This window comes from Pteropus vampyrus, unplaced genomic scaffold, assembly GCF_000151845.1.
Source record: "Pteropus vampyrus isolate Shadow unplaced genomic scaffold, Pvam_2.0 Scaffold56, whole genome shotgun sequence".
In the NCBI taxonomy this organism is placed as follows: domain Eukaryota; kingdom Metazoa; phylum Chordata; class Mammalia; order Chiroptera; family Pteropodidae; genus Pteropus; species Pteropus vampyrus.
Window position 1 is genome coordinate 1,529,162 of NW_011888837.1, and position 20,333 is coordinate 1,549,494.

Below are 20,333 nucleotides of genomic sequence, written 5' to 3' on the forward strand. Positions count from 1 at the left end.
TTCATTCCACACAGTCTGTTTTGTTTTTTCATAGATCACACCATGTCCATAAATGGCACCATCATCCATCACTATTCAAGCCAGAAAAGTATAAATCACAGTGGATTCGTCCCATTCCCTCAGCTCCCGCTCTTTATGCACTGGCAAATTCTATTGATTCTACCATAAATACTCCCTTGTTATTGTAATCACCATCGTCTCTTCCCTAAACATCTACAATTAATTTTCTGTTTGTCTGTCTTCATTGTTCTTAAACCTCTCCAATCTATTTCTTACAACACAGAAAAAGGCCTTCAATGGCTTTTCTTTAATCCACTTAAAACTGAATTCAAGCTCCTCCTATGACCTGACCCCATGGTTAAGGTGCTATCTGCCACTTTTTACCAGTGTAAAGTTACTAATTTTCCCTTTGTGATTAATAAATCCTTTGTGGGGAAATACTTTTAGACTATGTATATATCCTACTTATTATATTTTCATTCACAAATTTTGTCATTCACTGATGCTTGCCTGCAACAATTATTGCTTTAGTTTTGTCAATTAGCAATTTTCTACATCTATCATTCCTGCTACATTTATTAACTGGAATTCTACTATAAGGAAGAACTGTCCCCCACTTACCTACATAGTCAACTATTTATATAAGTATGAACTCAGAAGTATTTCTTTTATTGCATGTATTATAATCCCTTACTATTATTTATTTTTTCTCATATTATCTCAGATTTGGCTATTAGGAGCCACTTTAAGTTAAGTTGGCTGTACATTAGGGTTCTTAATCTGGGATAGTGTCAAGTGAGCTTTGAATTTCTCTAATGGTATGCACTATTTTGGACACAAATACATTCTTCTTGCTTTTCCTCAAATTCATCAATAAATCCACACTCTAAAAATCCTTGTTCTTATCTACTACACATACATTTGACTACTAAATATTATTTTGACTAATTAGAGTTTTCAGGTTTGAGTTGATAATTATGGAGCAGGTCAGAAAATTAAAAAAGAAAAGGTCAGCAGCATATTCTTTATTCATGCAAGTTAATATGATATTACAAATTTGTTTCCATTATAGCTTACTCTTTTGAGTAGTCAATCCAAAGCATTAATGAGCACATATATATTTTTTAGTTCACATCATAAAGTCTCCTTTAGATATATTTTTGAAAATTGTGTACTAATGATTATTAACATAAATGTTAAAGTGAAGTTAAAATGGGGATAACAGACAAAATCAGTCTGGCCTTGCATTAATCAAGTATCTGACACTAGGTAAGTAACCTAACATTAGCCTTCAATCCCTGTATCTTCAAAAAGGAGAATGTTAGAGAGGACCACCTTTAATGTTCTTAAATTCTCAGGTGTGATCCTCTGTTAGGACACATAAATGGTAACTTTTACCTAAATTACCTGAAACAAAGAGAGAAAATGGCTGAAAAGTCAAACATTAGAAAACAAAGACTTCTATTGTAATTAATCTCCCTAAACTGATTTCTTGAAAAGAAACTTCATGAATCCTATTTGCATTATAGGACATTACACTTAAAAGTTGAAAATTTCTTATGATGGAATTATCCTTTGAAATTCTACTTTCTTTTGTTTTTGATCATTAGTGACCTTCCGCTTTTTATCATTATAAATCAAGACTATCCTAAAACTCTTTACAATATTTCCTCCTTTTACCTTCATAATATTGCCAGGAGCTATTCTTTTCGATCATAGATCAAGGGAGAATGAGAACTGGCACCTATCCTTTACATTTCATTGGTTTTCCTCTTAGCAAGGTCCATATTTTCCCCTGCAGCAGCTAAGATATTCCAAAGAAAAGAGACAGTCTAAGGGTAAGAAAACTCATGAAGTAGTAATTAACAAAAGACAAAACAAACAAAAAATCCAACTATACTCAGAATGGGAAAAAGCTGTTACCTGCCTAGAATGCTCAGAGTTCAGTAAGCTAACCTTCACAGCAGCTCACATTGATTGGGTAGGTAGGTAGGTAGATATTAGCCGGAGGGAGAAGGACAATGAAGGGTTAAAGACTGGTTTAGCAGTAAAATGTACCGAATAAGATATCCCATAGCTTCAAGTGACTCCCTCATTTTCCCATGGGCAAACGTTAAATAGAAAAATAAGATATCTGACAGCTTCGGGTGACTCCCTCATTTTCCAGGGCTAGGAGTGGGAAGGTTCAGAGGGAGGCACAGGGAATTCATGTCATTTGAGGTGAGAGGGACAGAAGGAAAACAAAGAAACCCCCCTGCCCTTATATCCCTGACCCCAGCTTCTCAGGGTACTCAATTCTCTGTTGAGCTCCCCGTTTGGACTTTCTCCCAAGTGCACTCGGCTTACACAATAAATCGCTTCTACTTGCTACTTCTCTGCTTGCTCTCTCTTTCTTCAAGAGTCGGACCTCCATGCAAATCTTTCACTGGGGAACCAAGGACCAAACAACAGAATCACACAACACAGACATCTAAGCTCCAATAACAATCTAATAGCAAACTTCTGCTAACATGGTTTGAATATCAAAATACAAAGAAAAATTGTTGAAGAAATTTCCAGAATAGTCTAATTACTTATAGTTTTTACTCTAAGAAATTTCATTTCTATTTCTTTATTTTCAAAACTTACTCCCATTCTCTTTTCTCAGCTCTTGTCCTTTAGTGTTCCACTAGTGATTTTTAACTAGGGGAGTTCATCAAAATTACTCATTGGGCTTAAAAACAATACTCCTGACTCAGTAGCTCTTTCTTGACTCAAGACTTTTGTAGTTTATGATCCATCAGACTAGATCACTCTTTCCCCAGTTCCTTGCCTGGTGCTCTTCCTCACAGAATTTCTACATCTCTGCTTACACAGTATCTCAGAAATGCTTTTCCTAACTTCCTACCAAGATAGTCCCCCACCTCTCTTCTTGACAATAGCGCTTTACTCATCTATTTTTCTTCTTGGCAGTTATTACTACCTACAATTACAATTTATTTTGTAATTGTATTACCAGTCCCCTCTCCCAAGCTCCAAGAGGGTAGAAAATTTTCTATTGTGTTCATTGGGATACCCCTTATGCCTAAATTGGCCTTGCCCATAGTTGGCCTGGATGGATATTTCAGAATGAGACGTGCCACTTTCCTAGCAGGTCAGCTGTATTTTAAACTAGTAAAACAAAACATTTCTTAATATAACAAGATGGGATATAAGATCGCAGCAAAGACTTAACATATATATCTCTTATTTGAAACATGTCGAGAATGAGCAATCTAAGAATCTAAGAATGGAAAATAGTCAGGTTTTAGAATATATTCATATCTGGTTACTTCTTCATTATAGATAAAGGTTGGAGAAATTTCAAGAAATGTCAAGAGAAAATTAAAAATAAAAGGAGATACAAGGCAAGTGAGTATTCACTCCTTCGCTAATTCATAAAGAGAGCTGGGGGATGGGTAGGGTGTCCCTACCCTTTTAGGAGTCATAGCAAAATCATCTAGGGACCTATTCAGACTTATTCATTTAACCCTTGAACTCCCAGAGAAAAGTGCTTACTTAGTGAGTAGCCTTTCCTGTGTCCAAAACTCCAGATTTGCACAGCAAATAACCTATAAAATTTTACCACATTCATATGCACAGCCGTCACTGTCATTAGGCAATACAGCCCTGAAATAGGTTAAATATATTTGTGCTAAAAAGACAGCCAATCAGCATGGCTAATTTAAAATAGCAAATAAATAAAGCATTACTCTTGACATACAACATATTGTATTTTAAGTGTTTTTTTCTTGATTACACTTAAACTATGATTAACCTAAGTTAAAATTAAACACTATTTGAATTTTTCTAAACAAGTTTCTCCTCTTTCTTCTCCTCCTCCATGTTTAAGGCGACATTAATAATTTATCCTTTCTCACAGTTTCTGTGGGTGAAGAATTTGGGAGCGACTTGTCTGGGTGATTCTAGCTTGGTATGTCTCATAGAGTAGAAGGCAGACGTCAGCTGGGGCTATTCAACTGAAGGCTTGACTAGCGCAGAAAGATACTAAGTACGACCTGCAGAAGAAAGATTTCATTGCTGTGAACCCTGAGAAGGACTTTATCTGCTGAGATGGACTCCCCGTGGTCAACTATTGGCCCAAATTTTATAAATACTAAGAGTCTAGCGGGCCATTTGCTGATAGGATCTCCCCACATACTCTGTACACTGGGAATGGAGCAACATCTCAGCTTCCAGTATTCTGCCCCACTTGTTTACCCGCTCTGAGTCAGCCCCTGCAGGAAAACCCTGGTTTCATCTTTCTACCGACAGTCTAAGACCTGCCCTGTCCAATCTGAACTGCATAATTTGCATACCTCGTTTATACAAAACAGACCTAATTGGGAACGTTGTGAGGAACATTCATTATAAAAGGCAGCCTCTCTTTTATGTCAGTGGGACACAATTTGGGCTGCGATCTAAATCTCTGTCTCCCAGGCTGCAGCTCCTTTTGCTCAAGTAAATGCTTTTTATTCTTTATTGCAGTCTAAAATAAATCTTGGCTACAAAGGATTCTACTAAGGTAGCTTACACAGCTAGCAAGGTGATGCTGGCTATTGGCTGAAAGGCCTCAATTTTTCTTCACATGAGCCTTTCTACAGAGCTGCTTGAGTATTTTCAGGACATGTCAGCTTTCCCCTAAGGCCATTTGGGCCCTTAATGCTGGGGTAGAGGTTTTTCTTCTACCCTCCTCCCCATGCAAATGGTCTTTGTGCCCTGGAGGCCACAGGCTTTGTTGTACCTCCCTCGGCCGTGGCTTTTGCTTTGTAGGATAGAATGGTCCAAGGAAGACAGGAGAACTTTGGGTCTGTCTCCCACTCCCAGTTATTCTTGAAAATGAAACTAGCTCAGAGGGGTTTGCACCCTTTTCCCCTGATTTTGCTCCAGGCTTGTCAGTGACAGAAGGCAAGGGGATTCATGAGATTGGGGACTGAGGTAAGGCTCCATCCCAGGCTCCATCCATCACCTTGACAGACACTTTGATGTTTTCTGCTCTGAGAGTCTGAGAAAATCAGGTTCCTCAAAGGGGGATGGGAGGCTGCACTCCTTGTTTAGATCTCCCATAAATTTGCTTTTCTGATTTGAGAAAGCCCTCTGCCTGTGTCTGATTCATGGTAGATACTTGAAAATACGTATCTTCCTTTACATCACATTGTGAGCCTCCCATTTCCCTCTCTAGTTGACTTGGGGGAAAGAACAAACGGTGGGAACAGCTTTGAATTCCTTTAGAGCAAATGTAAACTGCCCATCTGCTAAGCACTCTCTCAGTCCCAGGCATGTTAATATTTACAAATTCCTTTCTTCTTTAGAACTCTCCTGTGAGCACAGGACTGCTACCCCTCATCTTACTGGTGAGGAAACTGAGGTGATGAGAAATGGCTACTTGTACAAGGCCTCTCAACTTGTAGAAGCTGGGGGCAGGCTTGAACCCCAAACTATCCTGCCTTTGCAATATAGGTTCCTGCCTTCTACACATCTACTAAATTTTAAATGAAGGACATGACTCAGAAACAGCCAAATGGAAGAGGCGAGTGGAGCACTGTATGAGGGGAGAGGTGCCGAGCTTACGTGCCCTTTTCAGGCGCCACCTTCCCAGAATTTTAATGTGTTCACCAACAGGGAAGCTCCACCCAATCTTCTTTTAATGATCATCGTCACCACATTATCATTATTTGAGACTGTTTTACAAAATTCAAATAATTTTTAAAATGTACCTCAATTTTATTAACATTTTTAAGCCTTTTTTCCCCTTAGAAAAATGGTAATAATTCCCATCTTGCAATATACTTAAAAATATATGATGCTCAATAAATGCTAACTTACTTCTTAAACACTGTTTTCATTACAACGTTAAGCTGATTAAAAGTCTTCATTTGACATTTATATTCTCTTGTTTGGAGTCCAACATATCTGCCTCCCAAGATTGTTCACAATCTACCTCTATGTCACTTATAGACATTTGTTTATTTATCTGTCTTTTCGTTAGACAGATGTTCAACATTTAATAATTTAAGAATGCTTTTTATAATAAGAAAATGTGAAATAAGAAATACAAGTTACCCTTTAAAAAAAGATAAGTTTAATTTAAGAGACAACCATGGAGCAGAATCACTTAGACCTAAAAGTACTCCCTTAATTCAGGAACTGTGCAATATATATCATTTGGGTTTTTTTAGGGAAACTAAACTGACTACCAGGTAAACTAAAGGAAGAACATATTTGCTGACTAGTCAACTAAGGTAAAGGTGCCAAATGAGATGAAAGGAAACCATGGTCTTTTCTCTACCATGAGGACATGTTTCTCTCCAAATCAATACAAGGAGATAGATGTTTTGTTGTCAATTTTCCTCTATAGTTTCTGTCTGAACCTATGTGACATGTAAAGAAAGCCTCTAAGTTTGTAAAGGGCTTGAGTTTGATGAGCCATGATTTTAGATAACCATGGGAAGTCATAATGCATTGGAAGCATAGAAGATAATAATTATTCAAATGTTAAGGAAAAAAACAAACAAACAATTTTTTGGCTTGAAATTTCCATGAGGCAGTTTCATTAGAACATCAATGTTGGTTTTCTTCATGTCCCCAACTCTTATTTAACTGATAAATTTGAGATAGGGTAACAAGCACACTCATCTCAGTGCTTTGGATATAATAGTCTACAATAGGGCAATGGGGGGCAGGGAATAGAGGAAGGGATTCAGTCCATCTTTCAGGCTTAAGAGCTCTTTGCCTGTTCTACATGGAAAACCTAAATTTATCCAGTTGGAGAGGGATGGGGTTGTTAAGTAAGATTGTCTAATTTAGAACAAGTTTTTAAACCTTAGCACCACTGACATTTTAGAGTGGATAAATTCATAATTCTTTGTTGTGTCGAGCTGTCCTTGGGTTGTAGGATGTTTAGTAGCATCTCTGGCCTCTCCCAGTAGTGGCTGTGGCACCTCCTCCCAGCTCTAACCAAAAATGTCTCAAACATTGCCAAATGTCCTTATGGGCTGGGACAAACTGCCTCAGATGAAAATCAGTTATTTAAAATGAGGAAAATTTTTGTGGCTATATACTTAAGTCATGTGCAATTCAGCTCTTATCAATAATAAGACTATTTATTCTCCATCTGTCTATTTGCCATGTCTGTCTTTCAGATGGTTATGAACTTAGGAAGGGAAGGGAAAGAGAGTTATTAATATCTCCTCAAAATCCCTACCTACATGGATTACTTTAACGAAATAAAATTATTAAGTTTTAGAAATCATTTTATTTTCTACAGTTCCATTCTCTGATACTCTATTAACTTTAGAATAATTTCTGGTATTTGAGACAGAAGCTCAACCAATTATCTAAACTTTTTAATGGACTTGAAAACAAACCTTCTTTCAATGGTTATAAAACATAAAATGTATCCTTTTGTTTATTTTTTAACACCTAAACTCACTGTCTGGTGAATACACTATACCTACTTCTATTTTTGTCAATAGAATCCTTTATATTTTCATGTGCCCTTAAAAAAACAAACAAAAAAAACCAAACAAACCTAAGTGGTATAAACAACAGATAAACAAATTCCTAAAGTCCCAGTTTAACTCCCAACTTTCTGATTAATTGCAGGATGAACACCTTGTCGAACCTGTCAATTTTATAAATATAAAAACTAAACCCCAGGAACAAACATGATTTGTATAATTTCAAAGAGCCAACCAGTTAATAGAGCTTGAACTAAAGCCTCTGCCTTCTAAGTCCCAATTTAATATTCTCAACACTTTACAACTGGAAAGGCTATTATCACATTTTCTTCTCTAAAGTCTTATAGAATTTATAATAGAGCACCTAAGTCTTAATAAGAGAATGCCTTTTATTGTTTAACCTTTAAATTTTTCCCTTATATTTCTTTTTTCTCCTAGACTGAATTATAAGTTCTGTGAGGAACAGGACCATATCAAATCTCTGCTGCCTTACTCCGAGAACTTTCTATAGTCTGAGCACCAGCTGGGGGCCTAGGAAGTCTATAATGATTGACTTCCCTTGCTAGTGGTAGGAGACAGTAGCCCAGGGGCAGAATAAATGGCACAAATGAAAATAGCATCTCCATAGGAATTTTTAATTTTTAGGTAATTTTGAAAGTAAATTTCATGTAGAACTCTAAAACATGATTGAATACTTCCACATGTATATACAGCACTGTATAAAGTACATGACTTGCACTTACTCATTCAATCCTCAACATCCCTAGTGAGGTAAATCCTATTATTGTTTTCATTATACAGATGGGAAGACTAAAGCAGGCACAGAAAGGCAAAGCGACATTCCTGAAGTTACAAGACTAGCAGGTCATATAAAAAGTTAATAGTTAATAGTTGAAGGCATTCATTTAATTCACAATGATGAAGTTTTATACACATCTATTGTCAAGGCTAAAAATTTGTTTTCTGTGTGTTAATCAGTCTTCATAACAGGAATTAGTGCCAATAAACAATTAAAAATGATTTTGAATTTCTATACTCATTTTCCATTTCACAGAGACATGGAATATGCAGAATTTTATAAATTGACATCTTAATGAACAAAAGTATATTTAACATATAGGCTTAAATATTAGAATAAATAAAATCATGATTAGTAAATTAATAATTCTTCTTCTCCAGTATAATTATTTGAAATCTAATCTTAAGCATGGAAAAAAGAAGGTAAACAACCTAGATGCCCGAAGAAATTATATCAATAGTCAAAGGCTAAGAGAGAAAGAACGGTCTTAAGGAATACATTTGATAGATCAATATAATATTTATTTCATAACTCTAAGAGATAAAATATATAGAGTGCACATCTCAGTTATCTTTTAAAAGTAGATGGTTTATGTAGTATTTCTCTTCAATTGCTTTCTGCCGATTCACAAGGAAAAAAGTACCAGTTTGAGGATGTTGAATAAATTTCTTCTGGATATGATTAAGGTTCATGAAAAAGAAATAAAGGACAAATTTAAAGAGCCTTTTATGACTGTATTATAGCACTGTGACTAGAGTTGACTGTGCTTTGTAAATATATTATCTTCATCATATAATATTGAAAAATATTACTCTTATTCAAAAGCTCTACCAACGAGAATCCAGAGTTATAAAGCCTAAGTCATTCTTTATTATCCTGGAATACAAAATGATGCTAAAAGAACTATTTCATCCTTTGTGGTCTACATCAAGGGTGGCATCCTAAGTGCTGAGAGTTCTGATTATCCCCAGAACATAACAAAAATCATAATTCATGTTATAGTTCGATCCTATTATGACTTCTTAAATTTATGATTTCCCTTTGATGACAATGGAAAACTACTTGATCAACTAGAAGAAATGTGTGCTTCATGCTTCCTTTATTTTTTCATCCTTGTAAGCTAAATACTCAAGTAGATCCCTGTTTGCATTTAATGCACTATGCACGCATTTTGGATATGGGCACATTCCCAGAAGTCTTCACACAGGTTTCCGAAAGACGCTAATAAAACAGGAGAAGTGAATTAAAAGGTCAAGAAAGCTCAGAAAGGTGTCACTACTCACAATGTTCATCAGGGTGAGCAGGTAGTTTTGGACATGCTCTTTGCCATGGAAACGGACCACAGAGTCATCCACTCCCAGCAGCACCTCGATGTTGTAATCATTGTCTCCTGCGTGCCTGCGGAGCCTCACTGTTTCATTCAGCTGCCGGTCAATGCTGCTGTAAACGGTACCTAGGTCATCGAGGCCTCCCAGATCCGACTCTATTAAGACACAAAGAAAACTCAGGCATTTCAGTTTCCCCCAAAGGACCCTCTAATAACATTTTAACAAAACAAAATCTTCTAGGGGGCCTATCATTATAATCCATAATCACTGAGACACTGATTTTCAGCTTATTCCTTAAGTAATGTGCACATCCATATGAACAGACAGACCTCCTATAAATTCAACATAGAATAGCAACAGTGAGGACATAATTCTACTGCACAGAAAGCAATGTCGCCACACATGAATGCTCCATGAGGATAAGAGTAGTTTAGTTTTCTGTATCTATGTCCCCAGTGCAAAACAAAGGAAGTGTTGGTACAGAACATGTGCTAAGTAGTTATTAAATAAGTGGTAATTATAAATTAAAAAGTCATGTGTTGATAAGTTGACAGTGGGTAATTTAAGTAACTATAATTATAGAGTGTAGAATTTGTATCACATAAACTTAAATCTCTCCATTTTCCAGTAGTCTGAATTTAAAAGTCATAGCAGAGCAAAACAACAGCATCTAGTGGTATAATTATTGGTCAGTATACATTACTCCATTTCTTTTGAGTATGGTTTTCTAGTGAACGCTGCAAGTAACACTATAGGTATACACACTTGCGCGGGCCATCATTTGGAGAGCAGGTCATTTCAATTGCCATCTAGGTAAATGTATACGAAGCCAAAGTAAGAAAGTCAGAACTTTACCTATATCTGAAGAAAAATAAAAGTATAAATCATTTTTATTTTATGCAGTTGAAGTATTTTTTTTTTTTTACTTTCCAAGTGGAATTACACATACATACTCACACACAGATATACATATATACACACAAATAAATAAATATATGTATATATAGTTCTATGTATCTATCTGGAGAGAAAGAGAGGTATTCTTAGGTTCTACTTTTCTAGATTATTTGTCTTCAGATTACCACGTTTTCAGTAAAGAAAATATTTTTGGTGAATTGAAAAATAAAATCTATCATTTGGATACTAAAGTAAAAGCTATGCAAAAGTTTTGGTATAAAGATGAAAGTATATTCATTTCCATTTCAAATATATAAAACCTGGAAAAAAATTTATTTTACAAACTGCCTTGATGTGTAAAACAACCACATATCTAAAAACACTTTTGAGAGAACCATGTCCAGCTCATGTTTTATATGAAGGTTTATTTAATGATGCACTAGGGCCTGTAGCTATTTGAATCAGTGTCTGACATTAATGAATAGGAGTTTTCCTCTCCACCTTTGTGGTTTTAGTAAAGTTGGGAGGGGAAAAAGGTGTCTCTTAGCCAGAAAGATTGATGACCAAGCCCTAGCCACATGGACTTAGAAGTAGTGGAAGTAAGATCCCATTCACGCCCTTTTCACTTAAAAAAATATATATAGAAGCACCAGCACCCTCCCTTGCGAGCATGGGCATTAGCTCTGAATGTGACTACTCAGGTTTGAAAGCTATACTGTAATTCACTTTGACCCAAGCCCAACTATTAGATCATTAGCTGGGAATTTTCTCCTCATCAGGGAATCACATTGGCTCCACAACACATAAATAACTCTCACCACTATCCACATTAAATGGAAAGCTTTCCTCAAAAGTTGTTTTTAAGAGTTGTACACCCACAATGAAGGCAAGAGACTACACCTGCAAACAGCTTTACTATTCAATCTCAAGTCTTTTCACACACTTGAGAATTTGAAAGGCTGTGATACCTACTATACAAATAGGAAATTCATACATGAACTCTCAGTTCTAAATATGGCTCTTTTTGGCAGAACTGTCAGCAGCAGCTTCCAATGGAAATATGCTACTAATGTCATCATATCATTAAGTCTGATGCATGAATGAAGAAGGTTGAATACTTATTTCAGAAAGACAGTTCATTCTGCTCGAACACACCTTTGGTTGGGCCTTTCCATCTCTCCTTAAATAGGCAGTTTTCTGGAGAGAGAAGAGAATCTCTTTTTCATTGCATGGAACCTAGGAAGGAAGAAGGAAGCCTTTTTCTTTCAACCACTGCCATCATTTAATCAAGAATACTCTATCCCCATTTTCTCCTCTACTGTACAATGTTTTTTTCTATGATTCCTAAAGTGGACAATGTCAAACATTCAAAAACAAAACAAAACAAGTGGAATTACTTCTGGCACTTTTTATCTCTATAAGTCTCTATTAATTATAGACAGTTCTGAGGCTGTGAAATAACTTCATTCGTCATGAATTTTTCTCAGTATGCCTACTTTATAATGTAATAGTGAAATGATTAATAGCACAGGCTTTGCAATCAGACATACCTGACTTCAAATCCTGGAAGTGTCACATCCTAGCAGTGTGATTTTATTTAAGATGCCTAATCCCTGTCAGTTTCCTCATCTGTAAAACAGGATAACAACACCTACTTTTCAGACTTGCTGAGATGATAGGATAATGACTGTAAAAACACTGTACGCAGTGCTTAGATTTAAATGCTCAACAAATACTATATTTTTACTGCTACTACTATAATAATGATGTGATGATGATCGTGATTTCTCATTAAGAGAAGCTGTCATTTTTTAAAGCTTTCTATATTATTTTATGTACCACAAATCTGTTACAGTTCTTTTCAAACAGAGGTGAGAAAAAAATCTGGAATTAGTGAAGGAACATCTAAACTGTTGACACTTTTAGAAAGAATGAGGTAACAATATCTCCTGCAGAGGTCAAAGTAGATATGAGGAGAGAAGTATCCAGAATGTTTACTTTGAATATAAAATTAGGATTAAATCCTATGCAACGAGCTTGTTTAGTAGATTAAAAACCTAATACAAATTGGAAAGACCTTACAGATGGCACTGATCTTCACTCAATACACACTTATTAAGCACCCACACATGTGGGGGGCCCTGAGAAGGGAAAGAACTACTTGGTGTAACCCTGGCAACCACATAGTTGTACAGGTTTTATATTCGGAATGTAGCTGCATTTTTATAATGTAGTAACAAATTATGTAGGCTTGAATCGCCTTCACAATTGCTAGTTCAGGCAGATCTAATCAAGGTATACCAGAACATGCCCTTCAATAACAGTTCCTACCTTTATAAAATTTCAGAGTTTAAAAGCTGACGAGCTTTGACAAAATTTTAGATGCCTCTGTGTCTAATTCCACTACTATATAAGCGCCTCTATAAAATATAGGGATAGGAACATTAAAGGGCAATATCATGCTATCCTGTCCAATGCTCCCCATCAAATTCGTTGACGCTAAGAGGACTGAAGAAATCACATAGAAGGCAGTAGGCAAGTTCGAGAAGGAAAAGCTGAGTGACATTTTGTACTGGGTATTGCAAACTATGGCTTTTTGGTGGCATCCTGTTGGCATCATGCTACGTAAGTGCATTCAAGGTGACCTGAATGGTAGTGGCTGAGTTGGACAGTGGACAGCGATGGATAAAACAGAATTAGCAGGAAAACTGAGCGTCTTTTAAAAAATAATTAAGAAGTCCCTGCAATAGGTACAGTGGTGTTACCATTCCCCATACTTCATTCCAGCAAAGTGAGGCTCAGTATTTTTCAAGATTGAGCTTTCTTTTTCAAACTTTTAGAAAGTAGTTTTTTGAAACTTATATTAGGAATTACTGAATTAATATTTTGGAAACGTTTTGATCGTACCCTTTGTGTACCTCTAGCTTCTCAATTGCATATATAAATTTACAGAAGAAGAATAATTTTTTTATAAAGTCTGTTTCTGTTGAAATAACAAAAACACAGGTAACCAATCAATCACAACAAGTATAGCTATTTTAGTATTAAATATAGGATTGTTAGTGTTAAATCAGAATTTTGAATTTATCAAATAGATAAAGTAGACTATAATTAGTTTTGTTGATTGATTGTGAACACTTGGGCTCGAGACATTTTCAGGATGGAATATGGCATGTATAGATGTCTAATTATATTTACAGTGTAGGATTGGTGAAATCATTCTCCACCCCCAGAAGAAATTCCTATGGTCTGAAAAATGGCAGGAGACAAAGATTAAATCAGAAAGGTTACAAGTTCTGATCAAGTTCTGAATCTGATATACATACATTTAAGGTTGGAATGCAATCTTAAGCATACTGTAATAAAGGCAGGGAGAGAATCATCTACCCTATATTCTATTCTCTCCTTCCTAAGAAGAATGTCGATTTTATTTGAGGAGGCAATAAATCCAATAAAAGTCATTCCCAGTCTCCCCTGTGACTAAGGACCACACATGACTAAGGATAAGCCAATGAGATGTGAGCAGAAGTATTGCTTAGACCTCGGTGGCTTAAACTGTTTGTATAAAGGGCTTTCACGAAGGCTCCCGTAAGGAAGGTGATTTATCTTGGTAGGTGTGCCCCTTTGTTCCTTCATTCAGTATTTCTTCCTGCAGCCTGGAAACATGAACATATCAGGAGTTCTATGAGGTGATGTTGGAATCAACCATCCTGCCGAGTATGGTTGGGTGGCTTTGAAGAAGAGATCTGACCCCGCAATGACTGTTGACCTGCCATCCCAGCCCTGAGCTGTCTAGCAACAGACTTTGCTACACATGAGGAATAGCATATCTGGTGTGTTTTGGCCATCTTTGGGTTTTCGTTTTTTATGTTACCGAAACTAGTCCTAATAGATATGACACTGAAAATATTTAATTTTGTCGTCTAGGTACCCCTGGCACTCCTGCTCCCTTTGGGAATGCAAGTTAACATGTTAATGAATGAATGATAAAGTAGATTCACTTTACTAAAATGTCCCAGAGCAGTTTTCTTTATAATGCATCCACTTCAGAAAATAAGGAAGAATCATACTGTTTTGCAGTAACAATAAATACGGAGTGAGTCTGTGTAGAAATTTGGCATTCTTCATGAAAAGAATACTGTGGTGAAAATGAAGTGTCTGGAATACTACAAGCTGGATTTTCCAATAGTAGGTGGAGATCCTAAGATCAGAGCTAAAAATAGGTGTAAAGTGCAGCAAATGTCATATGTTAACATCGTACCCTTTGTGTACCCCTAGCAGAGAGCAGTTAACTTAAATAATCATGTTGACCTGCCTGTGTCATTCAGTAGTGATTTTTTCCATTGTCTTTTAAAAAATGTATACTGTTATCAATTCCTAAAAGATATAGTAATAGCATCTCCATATATATAGGGGGCCCATTCTACCAAGATATAAAATATTTCTGTGAAAAGCAGCTGAGTCCTTCATCCACTGCAAAATTCCATATTGAAAGTTCAAAGAACTATCCTCAGGCCAATTTATGATGTCAATTCTGAAGTTTCATTAAGTAACTTGCTTTTTTTTTTTTAAAAAAAAAAAAGACATTACCTCTTAATGAGTTTCCGTGATTTCTTTTCTCCAAAAGTTCTAATTCTGAAATACACGTATTGCTTTTGTTTTCACTGACCATTTTAAGGGCTACCACACAGTATTATTTAAAGGAAAACTTCTTACCTTTAAAGTTAAAAAAATGTTTTTATGCTTTGGGTTTCTGATGATTAGCAAACAAACAAGAGAAAACTCACCTAAATGTCCAATACATAGAACATTCTGACTTTTAATAAGAATCTCCTATATATCAGAATATTTTTATCTGCAAATAAATAAAATTTTACTTAAAGTATTTTAAGCATATTAGCTTGCCTTTCAAGAGGCCCTGAGGTAGAGTGATTCCTGGGTTAATGAGTAAATCATCAAGCGTCCAGTTTCCCTATCTTTCCATGTGTTGACATTCTCCGTGTGCAAACTTTGTCTTCAAATGAGCTGCTTTGATTACTCCAAAATGGTTGCACCAATTCCGGCATCACAGCCAAGTCAACAAACTGTATCTTCACACAGGTCTTTCTTAGCTGTAGGCAAACATCTTTCCTAGAGGCCCTCTGGTAGACTTAACTACAGTTTTCAGTGGCCAGAACTGAATCAAATGCCTATGTAAAAATCATTCACAAGTAAGAAGAACAGAACCCATGAATGTCTTAGTCCAACGAGAAATCTACTTTTGTGACTGAGGTTGGCCTCCGCTAAAACACGTGTTTAGGAAAAGTTTCGGTTTATGAAAAATATTAAGGTCCTATTAAAAATATAAAGGAGGATGTCCTTAAAAGAGGAGGGGAAAATAGATGTTGCACAGGCAACCACATTGCTAAATCTTTCATTTCAGATTCTTCTCTTCCTGCATTCCCTAGTTAACAGTCTTCCACTGGTTTCTTTTATTCTATCTTAGTTTGCATTAATGCAGTTTGTACGATACCATTTGTGTTTAATTTATCTCACTGTAATCTGTTTGCCTAAGATCACTTCTGCAGTCCTTGGCCTCTAAGTGTTTGTGGAAAGGTGCAGTCCTTCATTACCAGAGCAGTGGACTCTCAACATTACAGCTTGCTCAGTTCTATTCCAACCATTTCTTGAATAAATCACTAAAATGTTTGGGTATGGGCTGAGTTGTCAGACAAAAAAACAGTATTCTGTTAAATTCAAATGTTAGATAAACAACATTTTTTTAATGTATCTCAAATATTGATTGAGATATATCTAATACTAAAAATTTACTATTTATCTAAAATTAAAATTTAAATGACAATTCTGTATCTTTATTTGCTAAATCTAGCAACTCTAGGTATGAGGTAACTAACTTTCTCCAGGCAGTCCCTGCAGTTACATGGATTTACACCCTCTCGCCCTCACTTCTACATTCTGCCCTCCTCTACACTTGGCTATAGCACTGGGCATTGACCCAGGCATGGCTAAGTACTATATACTATTGCTTTGATTCTACTAATTGGTTAATATATGGGAGAATTGTCCAAATCATGCCAACAAAACTATGACCTAGGATTATTTTATGTGTATCTACTAGGGAAGAGAAGTTCTCTCCTAAGCTTGAAACTAGCAGAATATAACACTGCAGCTGCTTGGGGCTAGCATTGGGCAAGTTTTTTCTCTATGTTTAATGCAAGAAGAGGAAAGTGAAGATTACTAATGGAGAGAATAGTTTATGCTCTGATGATGACTTTGAGCTTCTGAATCCAACTACCCCAGAAACTGGTCTTCCAGTTTCACAAGTCAATAAACTATCGCCATCTTATTTTTTTTATCTGTTTTTCTTAAAAACTTTTTCTTAAAACAATTTGATCTTAGTTCCTAACAACTGAAACTAAAAGAACCATGATTAATAAACCAATCTATATTTTTGCTTCCACAGTCTCATCATTGTCCTCATTTCCTTCCCACTCTTCTTTAATAAACTATTCTCAGGCTATAGAGTCCTTTGAAAAGGATAATATATTCTGTTTAATCTCTCGAATTAATTTTATTCTCTTTATTTCATTTTAAATGATGGGCTTTGTTACTAGTAATCTGTTTCCTCGTTTCTGTAGCTCTTTTTCAGCTAAAGTCATAAAGTTAGTTCCAGAAGATAGTTTTTAATTTTCAAATTTTACTACTCTACACATTAAATAGCATTTTAATTAACATTTCTCTCCTCTTGATTGTTTTTTAAAGCAAATCACTGTTTAAAGATCACAAGACAATATCTGAATTTCTATAGTACAACTTAAATGTTTTGCTTTTTTGATAGAGTAGAATAGAAAAAAAATTTGTTTCCATTAATATCTATATCTCTATTCAGAATTAAGTCTTCCACAGACATATTAGCTGGAAAAAAAGCCTGTTATGATAAGCAAAGCTTTAACCAGAGCAGCTACTTTTCATGTCAGGAAAAACATGTATCCTTATAGGAGAAATGATATGTTACATAAAATGGCTGTAAGGTCACAGCCTTGAGGGCACTGAAAGTATATTATCCTATTCCACATTAAGTAGTTTGGTGAATTTCAAATATCAGTTTATCTGATGCTGGCAACTTTTAACTGATATTTCAATCAGGTAAAAAATAAATTAAGAAATCCCTAAACTGATATTTCTTGATTTACACTGTTAAAAGATAAATAGTTCATTAACATGTAATTCTGGCTAACAATTACATTTGAGACTCCTTGCTCAGATTTTGGTTAACAGTAAGAACCTTTCAGAAATTCAACTTCTTATTAATCAGTAATTTGTCAGTTAGGGTCTATTCAGGCATCAGCTGCAACTACAGAATAGGTGCACTACCTCAATGCTTTAGAAAGACATTATAATCTAGAATACTACTAGTGGACAAAAAAATTATCTGTTACTGGATAGCATAAGAACAGTACAACCAAATAAAACATATACTCATATGTTGGCCTATTTAAGCCTCAAGCTTTCAATCTTTTGTTGAAATTCAATAATTTTATTCCTCTGGTAATTAAAGCCAAGAACTCAAGCCTCAGGAGGACTAAAGTCTAATTTATACTCAAAACCAAGTAGCAGAACAGTTAGCTACTACTGAAGCCGAATCCATATAGACTTCAAGACCAAGTCCAGAAGATAGTTATTATATAATACCCTAGAAGGTCTGAAAAATAATTACTCATATAGTTGGTCCTTCAGAGCTTTTTACCTATAACATTTTTTTTTGATGAAAGTTATTTAATGTATTTGCAATAACTGTGATATACTGATTAAATATTTGAATACTTATACTTACCTGGGATTTAATTTCTGCTGATTGAAATAGGAAGAACAGGACTTTAAGAAAACAAACCTTAGATAAGAATGTAGAAAACTTATCACATACTATCACTTCTGGAAGCATCATAGAAGGGCAGTCAAAGGCAAAATACTAGTGAAATAGGTCAAAACTAGGCCAAAAAAAAAAATCTATATTACGATCATCAATGACAGTACCACAACTATGCCCTTCATAATTAATAATCAGTCCTAAGAATTTTCATTTAGCACTAGATGATGCGTTTTAGAGAAACACTTGGCTTTGTTAGCTAAGTTACAGGAGAATTTTAAAGTAGAGGGAGGGGAAGAGAAGGAAATGGACCAGAAAAAATTCTAAATCATCATCTAAACCAACAAAGCATTGATAACTCCAAACATTAGGTCAGACACTAAAACGACTAATCTAGGCTCAAGTGGTTTATAAAACCTGTAAAAAGACTAAACTAGCAAAGTCCCTATTAATTCTATACAGTTCAAAAACTAAAACAAGGAGCAATATTTTAGTTTAAAACCTTATCTCAAGAGAATCATACACACTTCATATGAATAAAAGCACCTGAAACCAAACATTTTAAAAAGCTCCAATACTCCAAATATAAAGAAAAATTAATTCAGAAGACTCAATCAATCCATGGAATCACAAAACAGCTGGATAATCTAGCTCTCCCCTCCGCTTTAACTATCCCAGGGAAGACCAGGTGAGAGCAAGCCTTCCAGACCTATGCACTACCGTTGCTGCAACATTCTACGGTGATTCCATGTAGAACAGCAGTTTCCCATCTCTTGTGTCTCTCCCTATCATGCAGGAAGTAAGCAAGTCTTGCTGTACTATCATCATTATATGTCACCCCTCTGCATCGTGATACTGTATACATAAGTGAAAAGTATGTTAACTAGTTCCTTTTCCCCCAGAAAGTTCAGGCTCCGGTACAGGGACAACTCTCCTGTACATACAGTCTTCATTTAGGCTGACTCAGTGACTTTGACAGGCTTAAACATGTGATCAAATTTGTTGCCACATCTGTAGATAGAGCCATTCTAGTTCCACTGCATATTTTTTTGGTGTTGAACAGAGGGCTAGATAGTATCTGCTTCCAGACTATGCTAAGAATTTTCTTCAGGTATTCTAGACCAGTTCCCAGTTTCAGAGCTATGTCTTCATATACTTATCTGTTTTTTTAGCAATAAGCTAAAGACAACCTAAACAAGTGAGCTGAGAAGCCACAACTCAAGAAGCAAGACTCTCTCCTGGCACAGTCACCATGGGTGTCTCTGCCCAGAGGACATCCATCCATGGGGGGTGCCTACTACAGCGTCCAGGCTGATGTCCAGTGTCCAGACATCAGCCATCTGACCTCTCCTGACATGTTCTTCTTTAGGAGCAACAGGTGAAAAAAAAAATGATATGTTTCTGGGGAAGGCCCACATTTTGTTCATACTGTTGAATATTAGGTTCTTCTACTGCTGGAAAATGCAACAGCCATAGCACACTATTAGGAACATGCTTCAGAATATTTGCCCACATCGGCAAAGTAGAAGGGTCAATTTTATAGCACCAAATTAATTTACAGTACACAATGGCATCTTCTGGTAACCCAAACTGAGAACGTGTGGCTACATAATGGAATGGAAACTTCCTCTCCAGTGGTAGCCTTATTGTTGATCTAGGTAGTTGCCAGTCTGTTGCTAATACTGAATCCATTAATCGTTATCTGAATTTGTCCTCTGTTAACTATTTCAATAACTGCTTCTGCAATAGTATTCATAGGGCTAACTGGCATATTAAGAGCTGTATTATTGCTGTCTGCATTGTCTCCTCCATCAGGACACTTCATCTTGACAATTTTCATATCTGGTAAACTACCAAGAAATGCTTTGAGGTCATTGCTATTTAGAGCAATCTGATTGTCACAAATGTGCCCACTGGAGTTAAAATTGATGACTGCCTTTTTCTCCAGCTGAGGGAACATATTA

General features: G+C 35.9%; 1 protein-coding gene and 1 pseudogene across 4 annotated transcripts in view; both read right to left on the bottom strand.

The window, feature by feature from the left end:
* The window catches only part of ADAMTS3 (ADAM metallopeptidase with thrombospondin type 1 motif 3), a 242,380-nt gene that overhangs the window by 48,770 nt on the left and 173,277 nt on the right, over positions 1–20,333 (bottom strand). For all 4 annotated transcript variants that reach the window (XM_023530862.1, XM_023530863.1, XM_011360511.2 and 1 more), the window contains one exon: positions 9,561–9,760. In XM_023530862.1, coding sequence (XP_023386630.1) covers positions 9,561–9,760 — 200 coding nt within the window. The remainder of the gene's footprint in view (positions 1–9,560; positions 9,761–20,333) is intronic.
* The window catches only part of LOC105292331, a 13,775-nt pseudogene continuing 11,931 nt past the window's right edge, over positions 18,490–20,333 (bottom strand).